At 42.2% G+C, this 25,276-nt stretch overlaps 2 protein-coding genes across 3 annotated transcripts in view; one reads left to right on the top strand and one right to left on the bottom strand.

The window, feature by feature from the left end:
* Positions 1–1,119: 1,119 nt before the first annotated feature.
* Positions 1,120–7,921, top strand: LOC109388385 (V-set domain-containing T-cell activation inhibitor 1-like). Of its 2 annotated transcripts, none has more exons than XM_019653063.1 (5): positions 1,120–1,175; positions 1,340–1,392; positions 4,027–4,218; positions 5,219–5,503; positions 7,617–7,921. In XM_019653063.1, exons 1-5 carry the CDS (start codon positions 1,168–1,170, stop codon positions 7,649–7,651), a joined length of 573 nt encoding a protein of 190 aa, XP_019508608.1. In that variant the 5' UTR covers positions 1,120–1,167; the 3' UTR covers positions 7,652–7,921. The 2 variants fall into 2 exon arrangements, with proteins under 2 accessions (XP_019508608.1, XP_019508598.1); XM_019653053.1 differs by having other exon boundaries at positions 3,844–4,218; positions 5,219–5,507.
* Positions 7,922–10,895: 2,974 nt separating this feature from the next.
* FSTL1 (follistatin like 1) overlaps positions 10,896–25,276 on the bottom strand; it is a 41,833-nt gene continuing 27,452 nt past the window's right edge. The window contains exons 4-5 of the mRNA XM_019651008.1: positions 18,437–18,513; positions 10,896–13,512 (exon numbers count right to left, since the gene is read on the bottom strand). Of these exons, the coding sequence (XP_019506553.1) occupies positions 13,468–13,512; positions 18,437–18,513 (122 nt within the window). The 3' untranslated portion in view covers positions 10,896–13,467. The remainder of the gene's footprint in view (positions 13,513–18,436; positions 18,514–25,276) is intronic.

The following is a 25,276-nucleotide window of genomic DNA, read 5'->3' as shown; positions in this document are numbered from 1 at the left end:
AGGGATGATACCTTGGAAACTGAAGTATGGGAGAAGTAGTGAGAGATGAGACCAGCCAGGGAGAGTGGATCCAGCCCATGAGTAGGATTGCTTTTACCTGTGTGTAGATGTACATTTGTGTCAGAGCTTTTTAAAAGGGCCAGGTGTTCCCTAAGCCCTTTCTTTCACCCCTTCCAAAGCTGTCCTATGCTTGTTAATTCCATTCCCATTAAAGTGCAGCCCTGGCTGGGCTGACTGGTTTAGTACTGCCTCTCAGTTATGAGGGGGAGCAGAACTGCCACCCTGAAATATGCCTGTTTTAGCATATTGATTATTTTAAGCTGATTATTTTTAAGAAACAAAAGACTCAGGAAGAAGCTTTGACCTTCCCCCTAACTACCTAAAAAAACTTAGATATAGGACCTGCTCCAGGAAGGGAGCTGCCATCATAGATAACTATTGTTTCATGTGATCTAGTGTTCAATAGACAGAGAGGAACCTAGCAAGGCTCCTTTGCTTAAAGTCCTCTGCATAGGATCTGTGTCCCATCATTAAAATTGGCCCAGTAAACATTTATTTATGAAACATTTGCTTTTTCATCTCCATGTGAATTGCCTTCCTCCTTTGAAGTCCCAAACCACAACCTCTCCTTTCTCCTTAACTCAAGATGACAGATAAATGTCAGCTGCCTGATTTGTCCTTGGTTCTCATATTCTTATGGAAACCCCCATTTGTACATATGTAATAAACTTGGTTATTTTCTCCCATTAATCTGTCTCATGTCAATTTATTATTAGACCAGTCAGAAGAACTTAGAAGGGTAGAAGGAAAATTATTTTTTCTTTCCCACAGTTATTTTTATCCATTTGGGAAGCACCACTCGATAACTTCCCTGATACACCTGTATATGTACTAGTTATACCTCCTCTACTGTTGACTTTCCCCAGCAACATCCAGATAGTCCAGTGACAGTTGCTTGTGAACTTGTCACTGACCCCTCAAAACTTGTCACCGATCCCTCAAATATCATCTCAGGGTAGACTCTGAGCCAAATGAATTCAAATGTGACTCACTTAGAGAGACAGATTTGCATATTAGAGAAAGAGAGTTCCGGTTCATATAGCAAGTCCAACACATCAGCACAGGATCAGCCTGAGTCAACTTGACTCAGTGGGCACCCCATAGGGAATGCTGAGGTGCTGGAAGTCTCTGTCTTCTAAGGGTGCATCTGGTAGGGGTGGAGTCTGGAGGTGGTGTCTGTGGGGACCTGCTCAGAGCCCGCAGGGGGTGGCTGGGTTATGCTGGCCCACACTCTTTCTTGACTGACCAAATTTTCTGCCTTTCTTTTTGTTCCTTACAGAATGTCTTTCTTTCTGGTGACTGTCAACATACTTCTTCTTGTTCATGATGCTGGTAAGTCATTTTTTAAAAAAAAACTTTGTGGGTATTTCTGAAACAGCTTTGGAGGTAGTAAAGAAAATACTGATTTGGAGATTTTAATAAAAATCAAGTGACTTAATCTCTCTGACCCTCAATCTTTTCATTTGTTTGATGGGAATAACAATGCTGTATTTGTTTCACAGGAAATGGCGAAAAAGAGATGGGAAAATATAACAGATACAAATTGTAAAGCATTATTGTTGACTCTATTTTTGCTTTTTTAATGAGAAAAGCCTCCCCCCACCAATTTGGTTTTTCCATTTGAGGCCCTATCTGGATATACGCTTATTCACACCTATAATGTGAACTCCCCTAAGCAAAAAAAAAAAAAACAACCCAAAAAACTAGACTTCCTTACACCCCAACTTTAAGTGACTCTGACAAGTGCTGATTTAGAGTATAATACTGCAGAATATTTGAAATCAAGTCTGTCCTGAAAAATCTGGATGGGCAGCCAACACAGAGTTTTTATAACCCTGTACTCCATTCTTCAAAAATGTTGGCATGAACAGTATATAGACGTTGAACATGTTAATGCAATTCAGCTAGCCCAAAGTATATATGCAAAAATTTCTTTAAAAGAATGTATCCAAAATCTGCACTATAACTACTCCACAAAGTGATCAAACACATTTATAGCTTTCAGGCACATGCCATCTCTCAGGGACCTCCAGCAGTTCTGCTAGTCACTTAAGGGTAGCAGCAGCTTGAAGGCATCCTCAGGCTCCAGAGATGTTCTCAGGAGTTAGTGCAAGGTCTACCCAGATTACATTCACTGGCTCTTTTCTTTCGATGTTTGGTTAGTGAGTGTGTGTGTGTAGAGGGGAGCAGTAGGGCAAAGTGAGGTGGCAATTCGCTCATAGTCAGGAACAACCCAACCAAATAAATTAAAGAAATGAGTGTTTATGTAGGTGAGAAAGAGAAAGTTGTGTTAGTTCTAATCTCTTACATTTTATGGCAATATTAACAACCTAATACTATGCACTAGGTACTACAGCATGTGCTTTAGATATAGTATCTTTCTACAGTTTATTTACAGTGTTTTCCCACATTATTAGCTTTTGCTGAGCTTTTGCCTTGGCTTCTGGGCCATGGGAAGAAAAGAAACAATGGTCTAAAAATAATACAGATTGAAATAAAGAGTTATTCAGATTCAAATAGGACCATCTGCAGATACATCAGTCAGAAGTTGGCTCTTATATTACCAATTACATTGTCAGTAGATCATGTTTCATGATCTACTGGCAAGAGCCTTTGGATTCCTGAGTCTGAGACCCTTTCCTTTGGGGCCAGAAGGGGTATAGCTGCAGCAAGACCTTCTGGCTATAACCCGAGAAGCAAGAATCAAGGACTCCTCATGAGTAAGCTACATATTATGAGAGATTGAGATGAGGGACAGCTTACTAAGTAAGGCTGTACTCATCTGGCCCACTACTTCTCTCCCTCTGGAAAATGAACCATGTCATTATAAAAACAGTCCCCGAGATCCCAAGGTATTTCATAACCCTGGAGCAGGTGTTCTTATCCTGATTACACATAAGGAAACTATAACTCAGAGAGATTAAGTGACTTGTCCCATGCCAAATGACTAGTGAGGGGGACTTAGAACTAGAACTTGGATTTACACATCTTCAGACTAAGATTTGTTTATAACTATAATCTAGGGCTGGCTGAGTGGCTCAGTTGGCTAAGAGCTCACTCAAGAGTTTGAGCTCTGAGCAGCAGGGTCTCTGGTTCGATTCACTGCCCGAGCTGAGCTGCTGCTGAGCTGCCAACAGGTGGCAGGATGGCTCAGCTAAAAAAAAAATAAATTAAAAAAAAAATATATATATATAAAACTATAATCTACTGCTGCTTGATTAAGCCACATCAGACAAATAGCAACAATTTGAGCCAGACTCTAAATGAAACACAAACTTTTCTTAGTCTTGAAACTTCAAACTTGGACCATCGCATTATGGGTCTCCAGCTTGCCTACTGCAGATCTTGGGCCTTCTCCCTTCATTATCACATAATCTATTTATATAGATTTTGTTTGTTCTGTTCCTCTGGAGAACCCTGACTGATATATCAGGTAACATTTACTAAGTGTTTTCAAAGCTAGACATATCCTAAGAGCTTTTCCTGAATTAATTTATTTAATCTTTATATTGAGGTAGGAACTGAGGAAACAGCATTGTTCTGAGTCTAGCATAATGCAGGAAAGACAGAACACACACATTGCAAGTCTCACCTTCAATGGCCATCTTTGGGCTCATTCCTTTAGCCTTCCAGTGATTTTGTAATGTCAAAGTCCCTGTACTAAATTCCTATCTGCTAAAAAGAGTGGTTTCTTTTTATCTGTTACTAAACCCTACCTGACACAGCATTCACTGGTCTTTATAAGTACTTTTTAAACTTCATTTATTTTTTTCACCTTCTCAGTGTTGATAGAAGAGTTACAGGGCCACCTTTTCACTGATATTACCCTCTCCTGCCATTTCTCCTTTGTGGAGGGCACAGAAAACCTTGAGTTTTCTTGGGAAAGAGAAGACATCCAAGAGGAATATGAGGTAGAAAATGATGAAGAATATTACCGCTTCTTTAAGTACTATGATTTTTTTGAAGTTTTCTCAAAGCTGGTTTACCAGTTTCGCTATAACACAGACCAACTTGAGGACCAAAACTCCTTATATAAGGGACGAGTCTCCGTGGATCGAGCTGAAATTTCTGAGGGGACTCTATCACTTTTACTAAGAAACGTGGATTTCCTGGATGAAGCTATCTACAAGTGCTCAACCATCACACCACATGAAAGAGGTGAGAGTACAGTTAAGCTAATAGTAGGAGGTAAGGAAATTTATTGAATGAACTTGGTTTAAAGCTCTGTGTCTATTTATAGAAATACATTGTAAGTTTTCTCTTCTGGTATTCTCACTTTTTCTCTTCTACTCAAATTATTATAGGCTCTTCTTATTTCCATAATGAGAGTCAGGTATTTGGAATGTCAGTTCATCTTAGCTAAAAATATTGCTGTGAACCAAAGTTGCTATATCCATACCTACCATTCCAACAAGCAAACAAGACATAAAACAAACAAACAAACAAACCAGAAAAAAACAACCCATTGGCCTTATCCCAAACTCACCAAGCAAATTTTAACAGTGAAAAACCAAAATGTTAAATAGCAATATCCCTATATGAAAACTCTGAGATATGATGTGTAATTTAGTGAGAAGAGCTCTGCATTGGGAGTCAGGAGGCCCAGTGCTAATTCTGGATAATGCTAGACAACTCTTAGCTTTTCTAGGCTTCATTTTCTCACTTCAAATATAGGATTGGACTGGACCACTGGATCTCCATAGTGCCCCAGGGATCCTTGCCCTTCTCAGATTACATGGAGAGTGGTCTTCTTCCCAAGAGAGTTCTTATGGAGGTGGAGGGAGGCATGGCAGAATTCCTCCAGGGTAGGCGTTGGAAGAGATTGGAAGATGAGGGTGAGAATCATTTGTTATCGTCTGTGATTCTCAGCAGGGTATCTGAGGTCATCGGAGAGTTTGAAATGAATCTCCCAAAGAGGGGAAGATTCCAAAAGTTAACACAGCAGTGGTAGGTGAGACGTGGAGGGCAGGAGCATGTGTGCCTCCTGATTTTCTCTCACTGTGCCTGGTTCAAAATTTTAACTACAGTGAACTTCAAGGTGTGTTGCCTACATGAGAGGTAATGTAAAAACTCAGGAGGACAAGATTTCTGCTAGGCTGATCCTCCTGGGGCTGAAATAAAAAAGGAACTAATTGTTTTGTTATTTTTTTCCAACCAGACTCTGAAATGCCCCAGGTGCAGTTTGGTAAGATTGATGATGAAGATATGGCCACGTGTGTCTCCAGAGGCTGGTACCTCATGCCCAATGTGACCTGGCTGGACCGGGCAGAGAGGGACCTGAGCAACCACAGTACCGTGGCGGTCCTGGAGGAGCAGATGAATGGCTTCTACAGGGTCTTCTCCGTCCTGAAATATCCTGTCAAGCTGAATGAGAAATATGCCTGCTGCATAACAGAAACCGACGCGAACAACCAGCCCTTCAGAATCATCCGCAAGTACCCGAGTGAGTAAGTGAAAGCAGGGTGTGCTTCACCACAGAGAGCTCATCACTCACTAATATTGTCTGAATGGCAAATGTATCAGGCACTTTGGAGATTTAAAGAAACATTGGGGGACAGTAAGCTTGTAGCCTGGGGCAAGAGAAGTTAGTGAGGTGGGGTCTCTTTGGGTTTGAAACGAGACCACACACTTCAGGGACTGACATCTTTCACCCTGATTGATGTGGCTGTTACTATTGATGAGGCTTTTGTGCCCCTGTTAAGTACATCAGCTTTATGATGTGACAGGCTGAATAGTTACAGTTGCCATTTATCAGCCTCTAACCACAGGCCTGGTCCTTTATGTATTTCATTTTAAGTCTTTGCCTCAACGCGGCAAGGTAATTGTTCTTGTTGTCTCCTGCCTATATGAAGAATCCAAGAGGTTAAATACGAGTATGAGATAGTGACACCAAGAATGATGACAGAAGTAATGTACAGCTTTACAGAGCCAGTAGCTAAAATCAAAGAATGATGGTGGGGAGAATAGAAGACTGTTACACAGAAGGGTAGTGGATGGACAAGTTGAATGACATGAGATTTTTAAGCTAGAGGTTTGTAGAGAGGAGGGAGGAAAAATGATCTGGAAGCTATAATGAGAAGTAAGGAATTCACCTACGCCCAGTGTAGGAAGAATGCTGGAAAGAAAACCTGCACCACTTGAAAGTGCCTGAGGGGAAGAAGTGTCCTGAGAGGAGAGCTAGATTTCAGTGTGAGTGAGAGGCTAAGGAAGATATTAGCAGACATTGAGACTAAGGGATTTGCTGATGACTGATAGCAAGTTCCAGAGGGAACAGTAGAAGAGTTTCAGAAAGTTGGGAATGGGTTGGAAATGGAGTCAGGAAAAGGAGGGAACAGAGCCGTTTGGGGCTCAGAGTCTGTGGGATGAAGGATACACTGGAAATCTTAGGCTTCTTGTGGTGTAAAACATGAACAGGGAAAAAGACATGATGAGATTGGATATGGTAATCTCAAGGCAGACCCTGATGGCGAAGTTATAAATGTTGTGGGGAGAAAGATGGTGAGGGTATTGTGGGGAGCACACAGACCTCTGAAGTCCTCTTTTCTCTCTGTGATGGAGGTATGAAGGCCAGGGTGGAACAGACTTGTCTGGAGCATGCAGAACTCTGGGACTCCCTTTTGATTCTTGTGGGTGATGGTGTAGAAGCTGGAGGGAGAAGCAAGACTGCCATATGCAGTAGCTCGGGTTATGCATATTATAATTCCAGGGCGCTCTTTACATAGAATCTAATGTGCCTGGCACCCCTGGAGGGGTGCAGTGTGACTGCACTGGATAGCACCTCAAACGCCTTGTATTTGCAAACTTGTTGCATAACTGAAATTCGTTATTATTCATCTTGTCACAGGGACTGTGAATCCCTCCTGAACAGAAGCCATGCTCCCCTATCTTTCTCTTCGGGCTCCTGACACATAGTAGGACATTGGAATAGGTGTTATTAGCTCTTAATTTCTGAGTCTTATCATCATGGCCTCAGAGATGCAACATGACTTGGAACCTTGAAGTGGAAATGCAGGACCTCTTTCTTCCTTTTCTCAGATACATCGGGAGCATCCTCCTCCATTCTCCCCCTGTGGGTTCACAAGCTAATAAGCAGACTGCAGTCATGCCTTGGCCTGGGATGCGTTCCTTCCAGAGTGTACTGGGAAGTGGTGCAATTTGCTGACTGATGACATCAGGTCCTCTTACCTGTGTCTCAGAGCCTTAAACCGAACAGATTCCAAGGCCCTGTGCCTATTTTGTTTCTGCTTTCCTTCTCTCTCCGAAAATTGATAGAGAATAGCCCATGCACATCCTTTATCTCTTTTGGCTTATCTAGTTGTTCCCCAAGCAGTATTGTTAAAGTAAAGAATGTAAATCAGGATTTTGCCTCACAAATGGAGGACTGCTAGAGGTGAATGAGTTATTTGAGGGCTCTGCTCTTAGGAGGAGCAGAGCGAATTCATTTTTCACAACTGTTCTTTCCTGTGTAGCTTTCAGAAATCCATTGTATCTGAATGCAGGTTTGTTTCTGATACAGACCTCCAGCATGCTATGTTTTCTTTCTTTCTTTTTTGCAGGGAGAAAGAATCCTCCTACATCTGACTACTATTAAGAGATTTAAATCACATCCGCCCAAGAACCACTGTCTTGCCTGGAGCGCCTGGTTTTCTCCTGTGGATGATATCCTTCTTGTCTTAGGCTCCTATTTGCCGTAAACAGAAAAAGTCAGCAGGTAACAGGATCAGTGTGTTGGATGTTGACTAAAATTATAGGAGCTCCCCTATTTTGTCTTTCTTAAGTCCTACGTTGAAGTCTTGTTTCTTTCTCTCTAATGCTGTTTTATTTGTACGATTTACTTTTATTTGACCTGTGCCTCTGGCATGTTAAGTTCTTTGAGTAAACTTTAAAAATTTTCACTGCAAAATGAAAGACAATTAAAGGCCTGATGAGCTATCTACTTTGTGTATATCTCATTGATGTGGTGCTTCAGTGACAGACAGCTTGTTGGAGAGTTCAGCAGAGCAGGTTTTCTCTAAATCAGAGTTTTTGGGTTTTGGTAACAGTATTAACATGGGCACTTTGCTGATACAAAGGAGAACTTGACAAAGAGACATCTCTAAAAATGACTATGGAATTATTATGTTTGTAAAAGCCTTCTCTGGGCATTACTGGACAAACACTTGACATCTTGGAAATATAAAGAAGGTGAGACTAACTTTTGAGATTTTCTGATTTGCCCAGGTGATTTCAGGGTCTTTATTATTCCTAAACTCCATCTTCCAAATCTCTCCTATCTCCATGCTTTTTGTACAGATTCTCCTCTTCTATACAAAAAGCATGGAGATATAGGGGCGGGGCAATGTCTTTCCTGGTGACTGGGCCTTGTAGGAATCAAGCTTAGGTTCTGGGAGAGAGGAGAAAAGGCATGTAAGAGAAATGATAGAAAACTGCCCAGGAACCAGAGATTTTAATTGGCCCAAAATCAAAATTTTTTGAATCACTGGATTTAGGTGATAAAATAATTTCCATAGAAGGACATATGTCTGCTTCTAAAACTTCCACATAGCACGGCACAGGAAGAAGGCACACCAGATTTGTGCAATTATACAGATTTGGGGTGTGCATTCCTAAGTTAAGTTTTCACCAGGCTAAACCTTTGAAGTGTGTGCTGCAGGTTGCTGGGGGGACCCAGACTGACTGGCATGATTCCTGGGTGTATCATCTCTGGGGAGACCAAGTTGGACTGGGGATCACATTTCAGGAAACTTCAGAGGCCTGACCTGAACTGCATTCACATATCTACTTAAAAGAAACCCAAGCAAGAGGACGTGCAATTTATTATTAGAACTAAATGAAGAAATGTATGAATTGTTTATATGTGAGCAGCAATTACATAATAGAGAACACTAATTAGGAATTAATATTTCACATTGATAATCTTTAAATAAAGGGAAACATTGTGGCAAAGTAGAATGAGAGAGGGACCCAGGTTTGATTCCTGACTGTTCCTTGCTAGTTGTGTGGTCTTAGACAAGTTCCTTAAACTTTATGAACTGTATGTTCCTTATATGTAAGATATCTACACAGGGTTACAGAACTATTACAAACCAATAAGAAAAAGGCCAACAACCAATAGAAAAATGAGCAAAGAGAATGAAAGAAAAGGACAAGGACCTTTTCATGGAAAGATGCTCAATCTCACAAAAGGAATAATAAGATAATTAAAAATAAAGCAATGAGTTATAATTTTCCCTCTACCAGAGGCCCAAAAGTTTGAAGACACAGTGCTTGCAAAAATGTAGGGAAATAGACATGCTCAGTTTATGTAATTTTGGTCCAAATGTAACTGGGTGAAACCTCTTTGGAGGACAATTGGCAATTACAAGCAAATTTACGTATAAATGTACAACCCTCTAAGAGGATGAATTTTTTCCTTTTATTTTCTTTGATACAGTTGGATGTTTTTACCATGTGCATTATTCCTTTTCAATAAGAAATAAATGTGAATTAAAAAAATTAACTCCTATTGACAGGAATACCCTACCATTCCAGCAGCAACATGATGCTTCCTGTTACATCATGAAACTCAGCATCAGTAGCCCAGGGTTTACTCTCTCCACATCCCATGTCCATCAAGATGTACTCCAGGGCCCTGAGATAATCTGCTTAGATTCGTCTACTCATTCACATTCTTTTTTTCTCCCCTCCCTCCTTCCACTTATTTCAGAAATAATTCAAGAGGACTGATGGGAACTTAGTACAGGTGTTCCCAAACTAAAGCTAATTAAAGTGGTTTGTACTAATTTGCACAATTCATAATATTATATTTTGATTATAGGAAACTTACCTTCTGAATTATACTCCCTTCAGGCTATTTTAATTCATTTTCACTTCCTGCACACATACATACTATAATAACAGGAACAGTGTTCCCAGAGCACAGTAGAAGGCTGGGAGAGACCAACCAGTATTTAAAAGTGGTTGTGGACAAGGTTCCCTTCAAATCGGGTTTAAGATTCCCTTCCAGGAATGAAAATTCAAAGAATCAAACTGATTAGTGAGATCAGTAATCTGTAACAATAACATAACCACAGATTGCCTTTTAACATTTGATTAGCATTTGAGTAATACCCCAAATCTAATCAAGGTGACCTGGCTATAATTTTAGAGAAGCAAGGCTGCTACACATATGACTCAAATTAAGAAAGCTTAAACCATCACCCATAATGAGCTCTTGTGGAAGATAGAATTATTGGGGATCTGGAGCACGATACCCATAATAATCATGTGGACAGGGAGATGGAAAGCAAGTATTGGTCACGTGTCTCCAAGATGGAGCAGAACAGAGGCTCTTAACCAGCCAAAATTCAGGCCACTTGGAAATGTTTACTCCTATAGATAATATGTGCGTATCAGGTAAAAGCCATTAAGGTTCTCCAACCAGACCCTGGCATGCTCCTTGTGCCACCTGCCCAGATTCATTTGGCTTCTCATACAGGTTTAACTGCAGCCGGCCTCTCCTGATGCCGTCCCAGTCTCATAAGACCCGTAGGGACTTTAGGAGTCATTTAACCTCTTCCCAATACAGGAACGTTCCCTGACTTCTCATCATTTCCTACCCCAGACCCACCATCTATCATTCTTTTTTTATTTTTGTGTGGTTTTTTTTTTTAATCGTTCTTTTAAATAAACACATTCAATCTGTCCCTGAGTAAACTCCCTCCCAGCTGCAGTCAAGGTTTTATTAGAAGAAACTCTTCAGGCCTCTTTTAAGGTTCCTAAAACAGAAATCCACTATAATGATGTAAAAGGTTAATGTTCTCACAACTTTATTTCAGGGACGGAAACAATACAACTGTTATTTTAATTTCTTTATTTTATCAATAGTATCCAAAAAAAAAAAAAAGAATCAGGAGTTACAAAAACAAGTTAAATGCAATATGGGAGCCTACTCAATACAATACATTTCACAAACACATAGGCAACAGAAACCTGTTCAAATTGCTTCTTGAAATTTGACTATTTAAAAACTTAAGTGTAAAGGAAAGACATTCAGACTGGTTCACATGGGCATATTAGTAGGTGGAGGAGCCCTGCTTTCCAAAAACAGTCATGGAGTCCTGGGTCATGGCATGTGAGGTTTCCATGGACACTGGATCTTAAAAGAGGCTGTAATTAATGTTTATAAAACTGTATACACGCAGAGAAAGCCTAAGGAAGCTTGCAGTCTAAGCCCTGTGCTTTTAGAAAGGGGAAGGAACTGAACCCAATTGAATCCTGTTTATTTGCTCTATGAAAAGCTCTATGCAAGACTCCCCAAACTAGGCTATTTAGCAGCTTCCCATGGATGGTCATCAGATCATGTGATTCTATGGTGCAGACAATAGCTTCCTTATTTACAGGAGCAATGCGGATTTGCTCTTGGGAATTTAGTGTTGCAGAGCAGGGTAAGTCTGGGATGGCAACCACTGTCCTGAATGTAACTGATGAGGAGGCACTCTGGCTTCTTGCTTTAAACTGCTACTCTTGCCCTTTTTCCCATACTGTCCAAGGGCTGGCAACACTTGATCAAGGGAGTTCTCCAAGGCACGTGGACAAGGAGGTTCATTTCAGAATGCACAAGTGGGGTTTGAAAAGAGCTTTTAAGTGGGATGACATAGAAAATCTCGGAATTCTAAACAAAGTGGAATGTTCTCCTTTCAAAGGTGAACAAGGAAACTTGTTTAGAAGAAATTCCATTTTCAGCACAACTTTCTCAAGAGTTGCCTGTGCAGTACAACCTACATAACTTCCCTCCGATGGTCCATAATATGCTTTCTGAAAATGAGATCTTATGTCAAGCTTTTAATGTTACTCCAAATGCATCTCAAATATGGCCCTGAGTTGGGTTAATAATTATAGAGGCCAAAAGACACAGGACTGAGTGATTTCTCCCCAATCACAATTTTAAGTTTAAAATGTTAAACCTCCTTTTGTCCTCATCTCTAAAGGAAAAGCCATTTCTGTTTGGAAGGTTAAAGAGGAAATGCAAAAGTGATGACAAAGTGAAGTGGTTCTCCTTCCCACTGTCTTCCTGGAGAGGGCTCTTTACGGAGAGGGCTCTGCATCATCAGCACAACCTGTGAGGCTGTTCAAACTGGGGTCAAATTTGGTCATCTTGTTTTTGGCTGTCTGACTCTTGTTAGAACAAGGTTTCATTTATCCTAAGGAGGAGGAAATCACAGGAACATGTCTCCTGTGGACCAATGATCAGAACCACAGAACTGATAATTTATGAAATTGAAAGGTTAATGCATTCCTACCTGCTCACTGAGGAAACTGAGGCCCAGAAACAGGAAGAGACAGGGACAGCGTCACTCTCCTAGTTAGTGGTGGATCAACGAGCATATTGATAGGCTGAGATATCTAAACCTCGTTAGTTGCACTTGTCTCCAACCTTTGAAATACTGATTTGCATGGACTTATCAGAATGAAAACAAATTAGCTTTTTGGATCTTGAAAGCTTTGTATGGAGACGTTTCTCTTCTTTGGCTTCTGCCTGAAGCACCCTGCTGCTCCTTTGGACAGACTTCTGACCCACTGGAAGCCAGGGGGCAAACTCTGGGCTGCAGCTAATATGTGACAGGGTGGGGGGAGTCTGGGTTATAGCAGTCCCTGTACCAGGAAGAACCCCAAACTTTCCCACCTCTGAAATGGTAGGACCACTGAAAAATAATTACAAAAGCTTAATTTCTAGTCAAGAAAGTAAAATATTAAAAACAACAATAATATAATGATAATAACTGAAGAATGAAGTCAACTCACCAAAAGAAGTTTTACAGAAAAATAGCACCTTTGGTAAAAAGTATGTTTAAAATTTTGGTTAGGTCTCTAAGGGGCTGAAAGTACACGAGTATCTGCATCATTTGGGGGCACCCTCCCAGAAACTCCATCAAGCCTGAGGGACACTGGGTCACTAGCAGGATGGCTGTGTATCTAGAGGCAGGGGTTGGGGCCATGAAGCAGAATGCGTTCTTCCCCACTGAGCTTCCCAAGCCCCTCCTCTGGGGTCAGCCTGCTAAGTTCTCTCCGGCATTGCTTGCATTCCCTGCAGCGTGTTTACAGCTGTCTAGACTCAGAAGTGGGTCAGATCTGGGTCTGCTCCTCTCCCAACCCTGATGCAGTTTCCTTTCTTGCCTCCAGCTCCCGAGCCCCATTTACAGCTTCTCTCAAAGCACTCCTAGAAATGAAGGCTATGGCCCTTCCCCTCCTAGCCAGCCACCCCCCATTTCCTTTATTGCAAAACAAATAGACAAAATAAGACTTGTTGCTATACAAGCAAATACTGGTGGTTTGGCGATTGTAGCAGACATTTGCGTATACTGGACTCCGTGCTGAAATGGAAGAGAAGGTGCCAGGCTCCAGACACCGTTCCCTGATGCCTCCTCATTAGATCTCTTTGGTGCTCACTCTCTTGGACTTTTCAGCTGTTTCCTTTGAGAAGCAAGAGAAAATAACATTATGAAATATAAAAAAAAATTGGCATTTATCTAGTTTTCAAGACTTGATATAGCATTGACAGATACATGCGTATTCTGAATTTTAGTTCTGTTTACTTGTCTGTCTCCTCCGTGGGTGGCGAACAACTTGAGGGCAAGCATCATGTCTTATTCATGACATGGTCGTGTAGGGGCTGCCACTGAATTAAGAGCTGACCCCATTTGCACTCCTATGAAACAATTAGGTCAGACATTATTATCCCCATTTTAAAGATGAAGAAAAGGATACTAAATGGAAGTACTACAAGATGTCCTGAACCCAAGTCCAGAGAAGCGTTAAGAGCAACAGGCTCTGAAAGCACAAGGCCTGAGCTTGAATCATGGCTGTGTTACTTTCTGGGGGACTTTGGGCATATTATGAAGCCTTCTGTACCTCAATGTCTTCAACTAAAAAAATGAGGGTAATGAAGTACCCCCTCTTACAATGGTGGTACATTTCTCTAAAGAAGACTTCTTATGGCCAACAGCACATGAGGAGATGTTCAAACCATCAGTCATTAGGGAAATGCAAATCAAAACTGCAATGGGATGCCACTTCACACCCACTAGGAAGGCTAAAATAAAAAATAATNAGCAAGTAAGCAACATATGAGCTAACCAAGCAACAAAATACCAAACATCATGCTGGACGCTGGGGACTCAGGAAGAATAAAGCACTGTGCATGATGGCAGTTTAGACGAGGAGATGGAGCATAAATATATGCAATTTTACAAAACAGAACAACACAGTCTAATAAGAGATAACGCAAGACAATGTGTGGCTAATTGCAATGCATGGTTAAATGACAAGTGTAGAGAGCAGTACAACAGAAATAGAATATCAGTCTCATAGATGATTTCATATTTTCTAGTAGTCACATTTTAAAAAGTCAAAAGAAATAGATAAAATTATTTTCATAATTTGTTTTATTTAAGCTAAGATAGCCAAAACATTACCATGTCAGTATGTAATCAATATTATTGAGGCAGTTTACATGTTTTTTCGCATACCGCACCTTTGCAATCTGGCATGTATTTTGCACTTAGAGCATGTCTTAATGGGACTAGCCACATTTCCAGAGCCCAGTAGCCCTACCTTGTGGCTAGCAGCTTTTCTTACTGGACAACACAGCTCTGAACCGTAAGTTGGAGTAGTTCTGACAAATTACTGAGGGCTGAATTGAGGAGAGTTTAGGTAGAAATAGGAAGACCTTCATTAATGTGGAATATTTTACAATTGAAGTCAACAGGCATTATCTAAATACACGGGTAAGGCAGGATCCTGGGCTACATCTGGGACCAGGATACTGAAGTAATGAACACCCCGGCCTTGAAAAATGGGCAGGCGTCATGGGCACGTAAGCCTACTGCTGGCTCTGCTTTCATGCCTGTGGACAAGTTGCCTCCCGTGTCTGTTCTCCTCTGTAAGGAAGATACAATGTTTGTCACCTCCTCTCTTTAGGGCTTTATATGGCTTCTATGGTGAAACAGTGATAAGGGGCTAATTGAACTACATATGTGGAGCCTTCTCTTAACTATTTAAATATACCTTTTTTTTCTGTATAATAGTCCATGGACAAATTTGGCAACGAAGTGGATATTTCTCAAAACTTATTTTCATTTACTTGGCTTGACTGTTATACGCTGTTGCTTTCAATAATATTACACACACACACACACACACACACACACACACACACACACACACACAATTTTAGTGCCTTGAGATTAAAGTCAATGAAAGCATGCACATTCTATTCTTCTTGAGACATTCCTGCCTTGCATTCTTTCCTTGGAGCAGTTGGGAAGTCACAGCTGGGGGGAAGAAGCTGTAAAACCTTGTGCTGGCCAATCAAGCCTTAGTTGACTGGAGGCCCACCAATGAGAGACTGCCAGATATTCTGCTCCATTGTAGCGAGAAACTCCTTATTTTTCAGAAATTAAAATCCTGTGAGACCCTCAGGCTGTATTCACAATGCACAAAGACCTCCTTTTCTGTTCATTTTGTTTACCCCTTAAGGATTGCATTAGAAACTCTACACAAAAACCTACTAGCTTAGTGGTGAGTAATCTATAAGATTATCATTCTCAGTAAAGGCACTCCCAAGTATTATGTAGCAGTATAGTTCTCAAGACTCTGTTCTCCTTCATTTTTAACTGACTAACCATTGGAGAAATGCCACATATTTAGCTGGTTTTGGTTACCCTGACTCCGTTGAAAAGTAGAGTAACAGGCTATGGAAATCAGGATACTTGGTCTATGGGTCAACTATAAGAGAGTTTAGAGAGTAGGGCTACAGGTAAGTGGGGGGTCTGCTACCTGGGACTCCAGCCACTCCTGATCACTGTGCCTTTGGTGGAACTTTACCTAGGATAAAGCCTTCTCTGAGATCTAGTGTGTAAAGCCAGCGACATTGCATTACCCACCCTGGGGACATCCCAGTTGCCATTCAAATGAAAGAGGAGAGAAAGCAAGAGAAGAAAGGATCCCCAAAAGTAAGTCTCAGCAAATGGTATCGTCAGAAGACAAAATGACCAGAGGCTTTGGGGGAAAGAATCACCAACAACAGCATTTAATGCTTTATTTTATATTCCTTGGGATATTAGCTTACTCTGGGAATGATGCCCAGTTAAATCAGAGTTGCTGATCATGAAGGAAAGAATAAAATTGTTTACTATTCTGCTAGCCTNCAACAAGGATAAACCTGGAAAACATTATGCTAAATAAAAGAAGTCATACAGAAAACACTATACCATATTTTCCCATGTATAAGATGCACCTTAATTTTGGGGCCCAAAATTTGGAAAAAATGTATTACATAAAGTTATTGAACTTAAGTTTTATTCATCATAAAATTCATACAACTCCTCATCACTGCGGGAAATGCAAGTAAAAAAACTACAACCACTGTATAAGATGCACCCAGTTTTTAGACCCCAAATTTTTCAAAAAAGGGTGTGTCTTATACATGGGGAAATATGGTATGTTGTATAACTACACTGTGTCCAGAATAGGCAAATCTATAGAATTAGAAAATAGATTAGTGGTTGTCAGGGGCTGGGGGAGGGGAAAATGTAGAGTGACTTTTAATGGGCATGGGGTTGCTTTTTGGGATGATGAAAATGTTCTGGAATTAGTGGTGATGGTTGACAATCTTGTCAATATACTAAAACCCATACACTTTAAAGGGGTGAATTTTAGATGTGAATTATACCTCAATACAAAAATTAAATAGTGCCTGGCATCTAGCAGACACTGTTGGTGCCCCATGCATAGCTCCTTGTCTTTACCGTTTCAGCACACTGACATGGCTTCTTACTGTCAGCACCTGCATCTCTTTGCCCGAGGCTTTCTCTGGCAGCTGGAGCCTGCTCTCACCCATGTTGGCAGGTCAGAAATGCCAGGTAATTCATGTTTGCTGGTGGCAGCCCTCAGCCAGTGGTTGACGGGAGTTGATGTAGGAATACCTCGCTGCCTTACCCCTCAGGCATAGTGACTGTTCCCAGAGTTCCGCATCAGGACTGAGCTCCACCTACCCACAGTGGTAACTCTCCTACATACTCGCTCTTTATTGCTTCCTTTCCTTCCTGGGCTCACTTCCCAACTCCCTTTCTGGTGTTTCCTGGGATTGCCTCCCAAATAAACTATTTGTACTTGAGTCCTTGCCTTAGCATCTGCTTCTGAGTGAACTCACAGAAGATAGAGACACTTAAAAATGACAGCTATTATAATTCATTCCCCACTGTCTACTTTGATCATATCTACACCCTAGATGAAAGGAATTCCTATAAAGCCCTTTTTTTCTTTTATGAAGCTATACTCATCTGGAGACTCAATGCTGCTGAAATATGGACAAACAGTAGAATAGGAGCTTCTTTTGTTTAAAAAAATGACATGAGGTTTCTACACTATCAGTGACAATAATGACAAAATGCATGTAAAATCAATATATATATATATATGACTATAATTTTTTGAGCAATTATTAACAGTTCTTTATTTTCAAGTCAAATATCTAATCTCAATAGTTTAGCAGTTCTTGTAATTGTTGTATTCCTCAAGAATTTCTATATCAGAGGAAAGGCTTGTATTACCAGACCCAGTCTACAGACAGGTGATCTAAAGTACAGCATCCTTTCTTAAGACTATATGGTAAACCACTGGAAAAACAGGTCCAGGATTCCAGCATACCCATGTTTCATCTCCAGACTCTTGGCACAATAAATCAGTGGATCACTCTTCTGCTAAGAACCTTTTCCTCAAGAAGGCCTTCAACTTAATGACATAGAACCTGAACAGAATTCTTATGTATTATCTTCTCAAGCCTCCAGGAAGCAGAACCTCTAAGTCCCCCGTGTTTGTCAATCGCAGGCTGTTTTCTAGCCAGCCTAGCATTTAACTTTCACCCTTTTTGCTATAGTCCAAATCCATTCATTTCAAGCTCATGGAGAGCCAGCTATGTACCAGGCCCTGTGCTAAATGCAGGGACACAATGGTGAACAAGCCATAATGAGCTGCCCTTCGGGAGCTCATGGTGATCAGGTCTGGGCACGGGTCATGGCAGGAAACAGTAACACTTCATTTGACCGTGCTCATTTGCAAACCACTTCCAACCTATTTGCAAATCATCCCTGGCTGATTCTTACTTATAAAGGAATTTACCAAGTTGCAACCTACAGCTGCTGGGACCTGTGGGACCCTGCAGGAACCCTATCAGGGCACTGTATCATGGTTTCACAGTATAGGTGTATTACTCAGGAGCTACTGTATTGAACAGAGCACATCTCCATGGTCTCCTGAAACATTAGGCAACGTCTGAGTGGTGGAAGGGCCTGGTAGCTGCAGAGATACCTGAGCTAGCATGGAGGCTACAACTCACCTGGTGCTTTTGGAGCTCCTGGACATATCTGGTCATCTCCTCCTCTCTCTGGGTCTGGGTCCCTTTCTGATTCTTTCCTGCAAGAATAACCAAGGCTCAGAGCAGTGGTGACTGAGGGAAGCTTGTTAGGGATCCCACCAATGTCTATCTACTTTCTAGGCTCTTAATTTCATCTCCCATTTAACTTGTGAAAGAGGTGTATCCAGTACAACTGATAACCTCCAAAGTAACTCACTGTAAACAAAGCAATCTGTCCCCACTCTTCTCTGGCCTTGGTTCCTAGTGTCTTCAACCACCCCAGCACATCCATGCCGGGAGCTGGCCATGCAGGAAGGGCTACAGAGAAAATCTGGATCCTGACTCAGGAAGTTCTTCTCAGTCAGTGCTTCTCAACCTTTCGTATGCCCTCAAAACGTCCTGGAGAATGTTTCAAAATACTTTCTTGATCCCACCTTCAGAGACTCTGATTTAATTATTGAGGTGAGGCCTGGGCACTAGGGTTTTGTAAAGGCTCTCTAGGTGGTTCTACTGTGCAGCCAGCGTTAATACCACTGCATATTAGCAGTGTTTTCCAAACTAACAAATAAATAAATAAATCATAGAATACTTCTTAAAAACACAGGTTCCCACTCTGTTCTTTTGCAGATTCTGATTCAGTAGGTTTGGCATGGAGCCCAGGAATCTGTATGTTTATCAAGAGTAGTGTCTGTTGTTAGGAAACGCTGCTCAGCCATGCCTTCCTGGCTTCAGCATCGAGCTGCCCCTCATGGTAGTTTCCTTCAGCTCTGCCTCCAGCTGGCTTCACATTTTGGTGTCCCTTCTTCTTTGCACCATTGGGATTTATGATCTAAAACCAGACACTTTCAGGTACTGACCTGAAAATGCCTTGGAATGCCTTCTACAATGTCTTCTCAGATCCATGGCCCCCACACCAAGATGTGCTCAGGCCCCTGGGAGGCACCACCATTGAGAGTGCTCTTTATACCCATGCAGGGCTCTGAACCTGGGCCATCCAGAGGATAAACCGTCCAGTGCAGTTGCGGAAATGGGCATTGTCCCATGGGAGCAATCATTTGAATTTTGTCTGATGTATATGATGGGGCTGATTATCCAGATGATTACAAATCAGCTGTTCACCAACTGCCTACATCCTAGAAACAGATGGCTGCCTTTACAAAGCCAGACCGGGAGCAGGGAGGTGTGGAGAAGCTACTGCAGGGAGTTTTGGGAAGATGAGTATAGGGTGCTTCCTGGTTGAGGCGGGTTGGGCATTGTTTTGAGATGTTCTTTCTTGGCTTCAGTAGCTACTGTGTACTTGGCTTGGCTACCCTGGCTTAGTTTTGGCCTCCAACTTCTAAGCATTTCTAGTCTCTTCCTGNGAGGTGGTTTGAATGAAGGAGAATATGGTTCCTCCAGCCACTCTACCTGACTGGCTGAGCAGGCAATCACCCACAGGCCTCCAGCCCCAGCCCACTGAAGTAATATGGGCTGTGACAAAACCAACAGAGATGGCAGGAGTTGTGATGAGGGTCACAGGATTGGCTGTAGTAAAGGCGGGGATGGAACCTAAGATTCTGCCCTTCGGGCCATTTCTATCATGTCATACAGAGGACTCACACCCACAAAGCTTCGAACAGTAAATTCTTACAGTCGTAAATGTTTTATATCCAAGATTATGTCAAAGGAAGCAAAAAACAAAGTAGATATTGAGAGCTGAGGGGCTGTGTCTAATACAGCTGGTCTGCTGCCACATGGAGGCTGCTTTGCAAACTCCAGGTTATTATTTTCTCTCCTGAGCCAGCTTGCCTGTCATGCAAGGCTCCCATTGGTCTACAAACCCTTGCCACGCTCACATTTCATTGGTTCACATGCTGTTGCTAAACCCATTCTTTTTTGGATGTTGCTAAGGCAAATTCAATAAAGCTGGCAAGCAGGGAAGAAAAGAGGAAGTAATTCCCAGAAGGCTGAGAGGACTGGAGGGTTGTTGTTTTCTAAATCAGCAACAGAGATAAAATTGAGCATGTTCCCCAGGCAGAGCCCTTTTGGAAACTGTGCCTGCGCATGGAAAGCAGCTCTAGAAAGGAAGAGGAAATGGCTGACCAGTGTAAAAAAAATTTCAGATATTTCTCCTTTCCCTTATGCGAATCAACATGATAGCTGAGGGATACAAAGACATATACTCGTATAATCCTCTGTGGCTGTGCCACACAAGTTACGGACCCACAAACGCATAAAAAAAAAGAAAGTTCAGACATATGCCTACATTCAAAGACATAGTAGCACACAGCTTCATGAACAGACACCAACAACCGTTAGCACTTTACTGGTTGTGTGTTGTGTCTGTAACTAGTCACTTAAATTCTTTGGGCCTCAGTTTCCTCATCTGTAAAATAGGGGTAAATACCAGCCCTTCTCTGTGAAGATGAAATGAAATAATATATTTGGAAGTACATAATAAAGATAAAGCTAGCTGCCTATGAAAATGTAATTAATATTAATGTTTATAGAGTTTCCTGTAGAATAGCCTATGGCATTTATAGAGCCTCTGTTTATCTTATGTTGTTATTTTTAGTGAGTATTAAACATAAAAGCTTTTAGTTATAGGTTGAATTCAACCTAAGTCATCTTTCAGAAATAGTTCTCAAAAATCCATTTGAAGACACAGATACTCTTTATTTAAAACATGAAGACTAATATTTGAGTAGTACAATTAAAATTTACCAAGTGTTTTNGTGGTTGCAAGGCAGCCGTCAAGTTTATACCATCTTGGCAATTGTTCTCCGGCCTGAGGAATGCAGAAAGGGTTAAAACCCAGCAAGAAACTCCTGGCTAAATGAAGTCTCCATATGTGTTTCTCAGTATGGTTCTAGGAGAAGCAGACAGATGTAATTAGAAGTTCTCAGCCACTGTGTTGCCATGGCAACTCCCGGCTGGGAGAAAAGTGGGGGAAACCAGGAGTCCGAGGGATACAGTATTCCAAAGAAACACCAGAGGTAGGTGGTGTACATCAGCCTCAGGCTCCACACACAGGGCTTGTGCCTCCGATTGCGCCCTCCCAACTCTTGAGGCTATTCCCCACCCAATTCTCTCTCATCCTGGATTCTCCCTACATCCCCACCCCAAGATACACACCTAGAGAAATTCCAACTGCAATTGAAGGGCTCCCTTGAGATGGCATCCAAAGGAGAGAATTAGGGAGGAACTGACTCTTGCAGGAGTTTGTACTGGTCACATTGCTCTCTGAGCAGTCTCTGATCCGAGGGGCTTTCTGCACCAGAGTCTGAGGACCAGTGAGTGAAGCTGCAAGCTTAATTTACGTGCCACCATGGGGCCCAGTTCCTCTGTGGGGGAAGACGCTGGATGGGTGCTCCAGGACAAGCAGGGGTGCATGCGCTTGAGTGGGAAAATATCTGAGCTTAGTAGGGCAACCTTGTATTTTATCAACCAAACTGGGACTTTTTTGAGAGTAAAATGGGACCTTTAAAAAAGATACACTTCAACAACAGGCACAAACTGTGACACCTGGTCACCTTAATTATTAGGCTATCTAAGGGAAAAATGATTATTTTTATTTAATAGAGTGAGAATTCCAACCCTGTGTCGGTGAGCACCTAGAAACCCGGCTGTAGATTTGGGGACTCAATTTTCCTAGGGCGTAACCTAGGAAAGATGAGAAACCCCAAGAAAGTACTACTATGGGCATGGACTGCCTCTTGTAGTCTTGATCTCCCTTGATTCAACTGCCCCATGAGAATACTCATGGGGCTCTGCTGCTGAGGAGCTGGGGACTTGGACAGATGGCAACACTTTTGCTTTAGTATCTTGGTTATTACAAATCCTTCCAACGGGGCCGGCCAAGTGGCGCGTTGGTTAAGAGTTGGCTTGGGATGCCAGCTCTGAGCAGCAGGGCCCCGGTTCAGATCCCAGATTAGGTACAGTGACGCTGCGCCCTCTACAGCTAAGACGGTGAACAACAGCTCGACCTGGAGCTGGGCTGCCGTGAGTCGCCGGGGACTGCGTAGGCTGCAATGGGCCCCAGTAAGCTACCCTGAGCAGCTGGCAGCCGGCCTGAGCTGCCAATAGCCGCTGTGAGCAGCCGTCCAGTGGCCGGTGACCCATCTGCCTCACCTGGGAAGAGCACAATGATAATATCAGCGTGGGCCAGTGAAGCGACGTCCTCCACAACTAGACTGAAGAACAAAAGGACAGCAACTTGTCTGTTCCCCTTCCCCAATNCTTTCAACTCAGAAATTCCAACTCAAAGTGTCGGGCAGCCTGGATGGAAAGAGTCTGGAGGTAGGGAAACCTGCCAGGTGTAAGGCAGAGATTTTTGGGGGGGGGGTGACAATGGCCTTGTGGGGGGTGACAATTGGACAAGGGTCCAATGCTAATATTAATTAGGGCATCTACAGCTGAGTGAGGCTCTTCACAGATATCTTTTCTCACAACATCTGTGCAGGTTTCCATATTTTTAGTCCCATGTAACAAATGGGGGGGGGAATTTGAGAGTCAGAAAAGCGCTGTGATGTACAGAAGCCACATAACTAGTGAGAGCTGAGTCAGGATTGGAACATAGGTCAGCCTGACCCCAGGGCCTCGATATTCCCTTACAGGAAAGAGCCAAGGGAATAAGCTATGAGGAGAGGGTACAACTACAAAGGCCCACACAGGGAGAGGTTGCAGGGCACAATAAAGTTCTCACAAATAAAACAGAATTGTTTGCTTTACCACCATAACAATTTTAGGAATTAAGTCCCAAGGCTGTATGAGAATTTCATCTACATACAGATAACCATACTGGCATATGAATATTCTCTAGGAGTGTGAGGTCACACCTATCAGCCTGAATGTACCTGTGAGAGTGTGACTGGGGAGAGGGGGCATGTTCTGAAAGTGTGGACACTCTGATATATGGACAAAAATCAATAAAATACTTGCTTCCAATGGAGAAACATCAGGTTTTAAGCGTTTTATCCTTCTGTATCACCTCCCTGACTTGCGTCTACGTTGTTTTCATTATATGTTGCAAGCCATGCCCTGGGGGTTTGGTTTCGTGGTTAATTTTCACAATGTAAAACTCCCTTTGGTAAAAGACTGACCGGGAACATTGCTGACTTTTACCAGGAAAAAACTTTCTCTCTGAGCAACTGTCAGCCACTGCGTGGTAATAATGATACTTGTATCGATAATGATATTTGTATCGCAATTTTTATTCGCCTGTAATTTTTACAATCATTTTTACAATCAAAACCTTTTAGGAGAGGCAGGCAGGGGTTATCTCTAAGGCTCTTCCAGGTATCACATCCTATTCTGAAGAAGAAACTGAGACTCATGGCTACCTGTGACTGGTCCAAGACCTCATGGGGCCTGGCCTGAGGTCTCCAGACTTTAATTACAGCCCTCCTTCCACTAAGCCACTTTGCCTCTTTAAACATCAAAGCTAGAAAAGAGCTGTCTTGGATCCAAGGTCTAAGAACACAGCAATTATTTTTGCAACTGAAAAAGATCCTTTGCAAGCAAAAGGGAAAAGCAAGTTATTTGTAAAACCACCACTAGAGGTGTTAGGGTGTCTCTGGGCCAAGCAGCATTAAGTCTGAACATAAAATATGCTTTGAATGTTCAAAAAGTCTTCTGAAGTAAAACAATTTCTGAAAGAACAATGTGCTTTGGCAGGGAAGGAAGCTTATAAGCAAAACCATAAAACTGCATCTTAGTATACTTTCACTCACTAAAGTGAACTGGGTCAGCTCTGTGCCCTCCATCCTTTTTTTCCTTCCCAACTTTCTGGGTTTTTTTTTGGGGGGGGGGAAGCCCTTACGTATGCCAAGGTGGAATTTTGGCTCCACTCGCCACTATTCTGTGACAGAGCGGCTTTGTTGACGTGAGAAAGGCTCTCCTTGCTTTGCCAGAATTATTCACGGAAACGTCACAGGAACACCGGGGCTCCTCAGATACACACAGCACCATGGAGTTGGGGACAAAGGCATTCACAGAACTGGGTAAGCAGGAGACCTGGGTGGGATGCTGGTTGCTCCCAGGAGCATCCCAGGAGGCCATTCTAGCATGGAACCCCGTAGTACGGGCTTGAGAAAGCCAAGGAGAAAGCAAAGCCACTTCAGGACCCTGAAAGCTAAGTGGAGTATCACGTGACCTTGCTCGAGTTTTCCGATTACTTTTCTCTGCAAAGACTACGTTGGTGCATCCTACATATTTTAAGGAGCGAGGAGGGAAGGAGGGGTGATTTCCAGCAGATGCTTGGCAGTAGGCATGCATTTGCAAGGACGGTATCCCTCCCTAAGATGTGTTCATAACCAATCCCCCAGCTCCAAGTTAATGCACCAGGGCCAGATCCAGGTTTTGTGGGGTCTGAAGCTTAAAAAAATTTGAGGGGCCCTCCTTAAGAAAAAGAATACACAACTATGACTGCAAAATTGGGCGCAGGGTTTTGTGAGGGATCTTGCAAGTAAAAGGTCTGAAACTGAAGCTTAATTAGCTTCACAGGAATCTGTCTCCATCTACCTTATTGTTTTCTTCATAAGCAAGAAGACTTTCGTGCCTTTAGTCTATAAGTCATAGCCCTTTTTAATATTATATGCACATGTAGCTTATCTCAAGTAGACTAAGTGCTTGCACATTTTGGCTTCCCACAGACTCCCCGCTTTGTCCTGCCTGAGAAAAATGCTCAATAAACATTTTTTTACATTAAGTGTCATTTGGGGTCCATTCAGATTAGTGTCGATGTCAGTGGCCAGTGACAATGGCACTTAGGATGTTTGGCGTGGCTGGGCTTTATGACATCAAAATAAGGGATGTATCACCCAAGAGGATTAGCTTTAAGAT

This window comes from Hipposideros armiger, unplaced genomic scaffold (assembly GCF_001890085.2).
Source record: "Hipposideros armiger isolate ML-2016 unplaced genomic scaffold, ASM189008v1 scaffold_8, whole genome shotgun sequence".
Classification (NCBI taxonomy): Eukaryota; Metazoa; Chordata; class Mammalia; order Chiroptera; family Hipposideridae; genus Hipposideros; species Hipposideros armiger.
This window is presented reverse-complemented; position numbering and strand designations above follow the sequence as displayed.

What these genes read in the sequence shown, in the direction of transcription:
- LOC109388385 (XM_019653053.1), top strand. An exon ending in TCTTCTTGTTCATGATGCTG is followed by an intron (nt 1,393 to 3,843) that starts GTAAGTCATTTT and finishes TCACCTTCTCAG; the next exon opens with TGTTGATAGAAGAGTTACAG. An exon ending in ATCCGCAAGTACCCGAGTGA is followed by an intron (nt 5,508 to 7,616) that starts GTAAGTGAAAGC and finishes TCTTTTTTGCAG; the next exon opens with GGAGAAAGAATCCTCCTACA.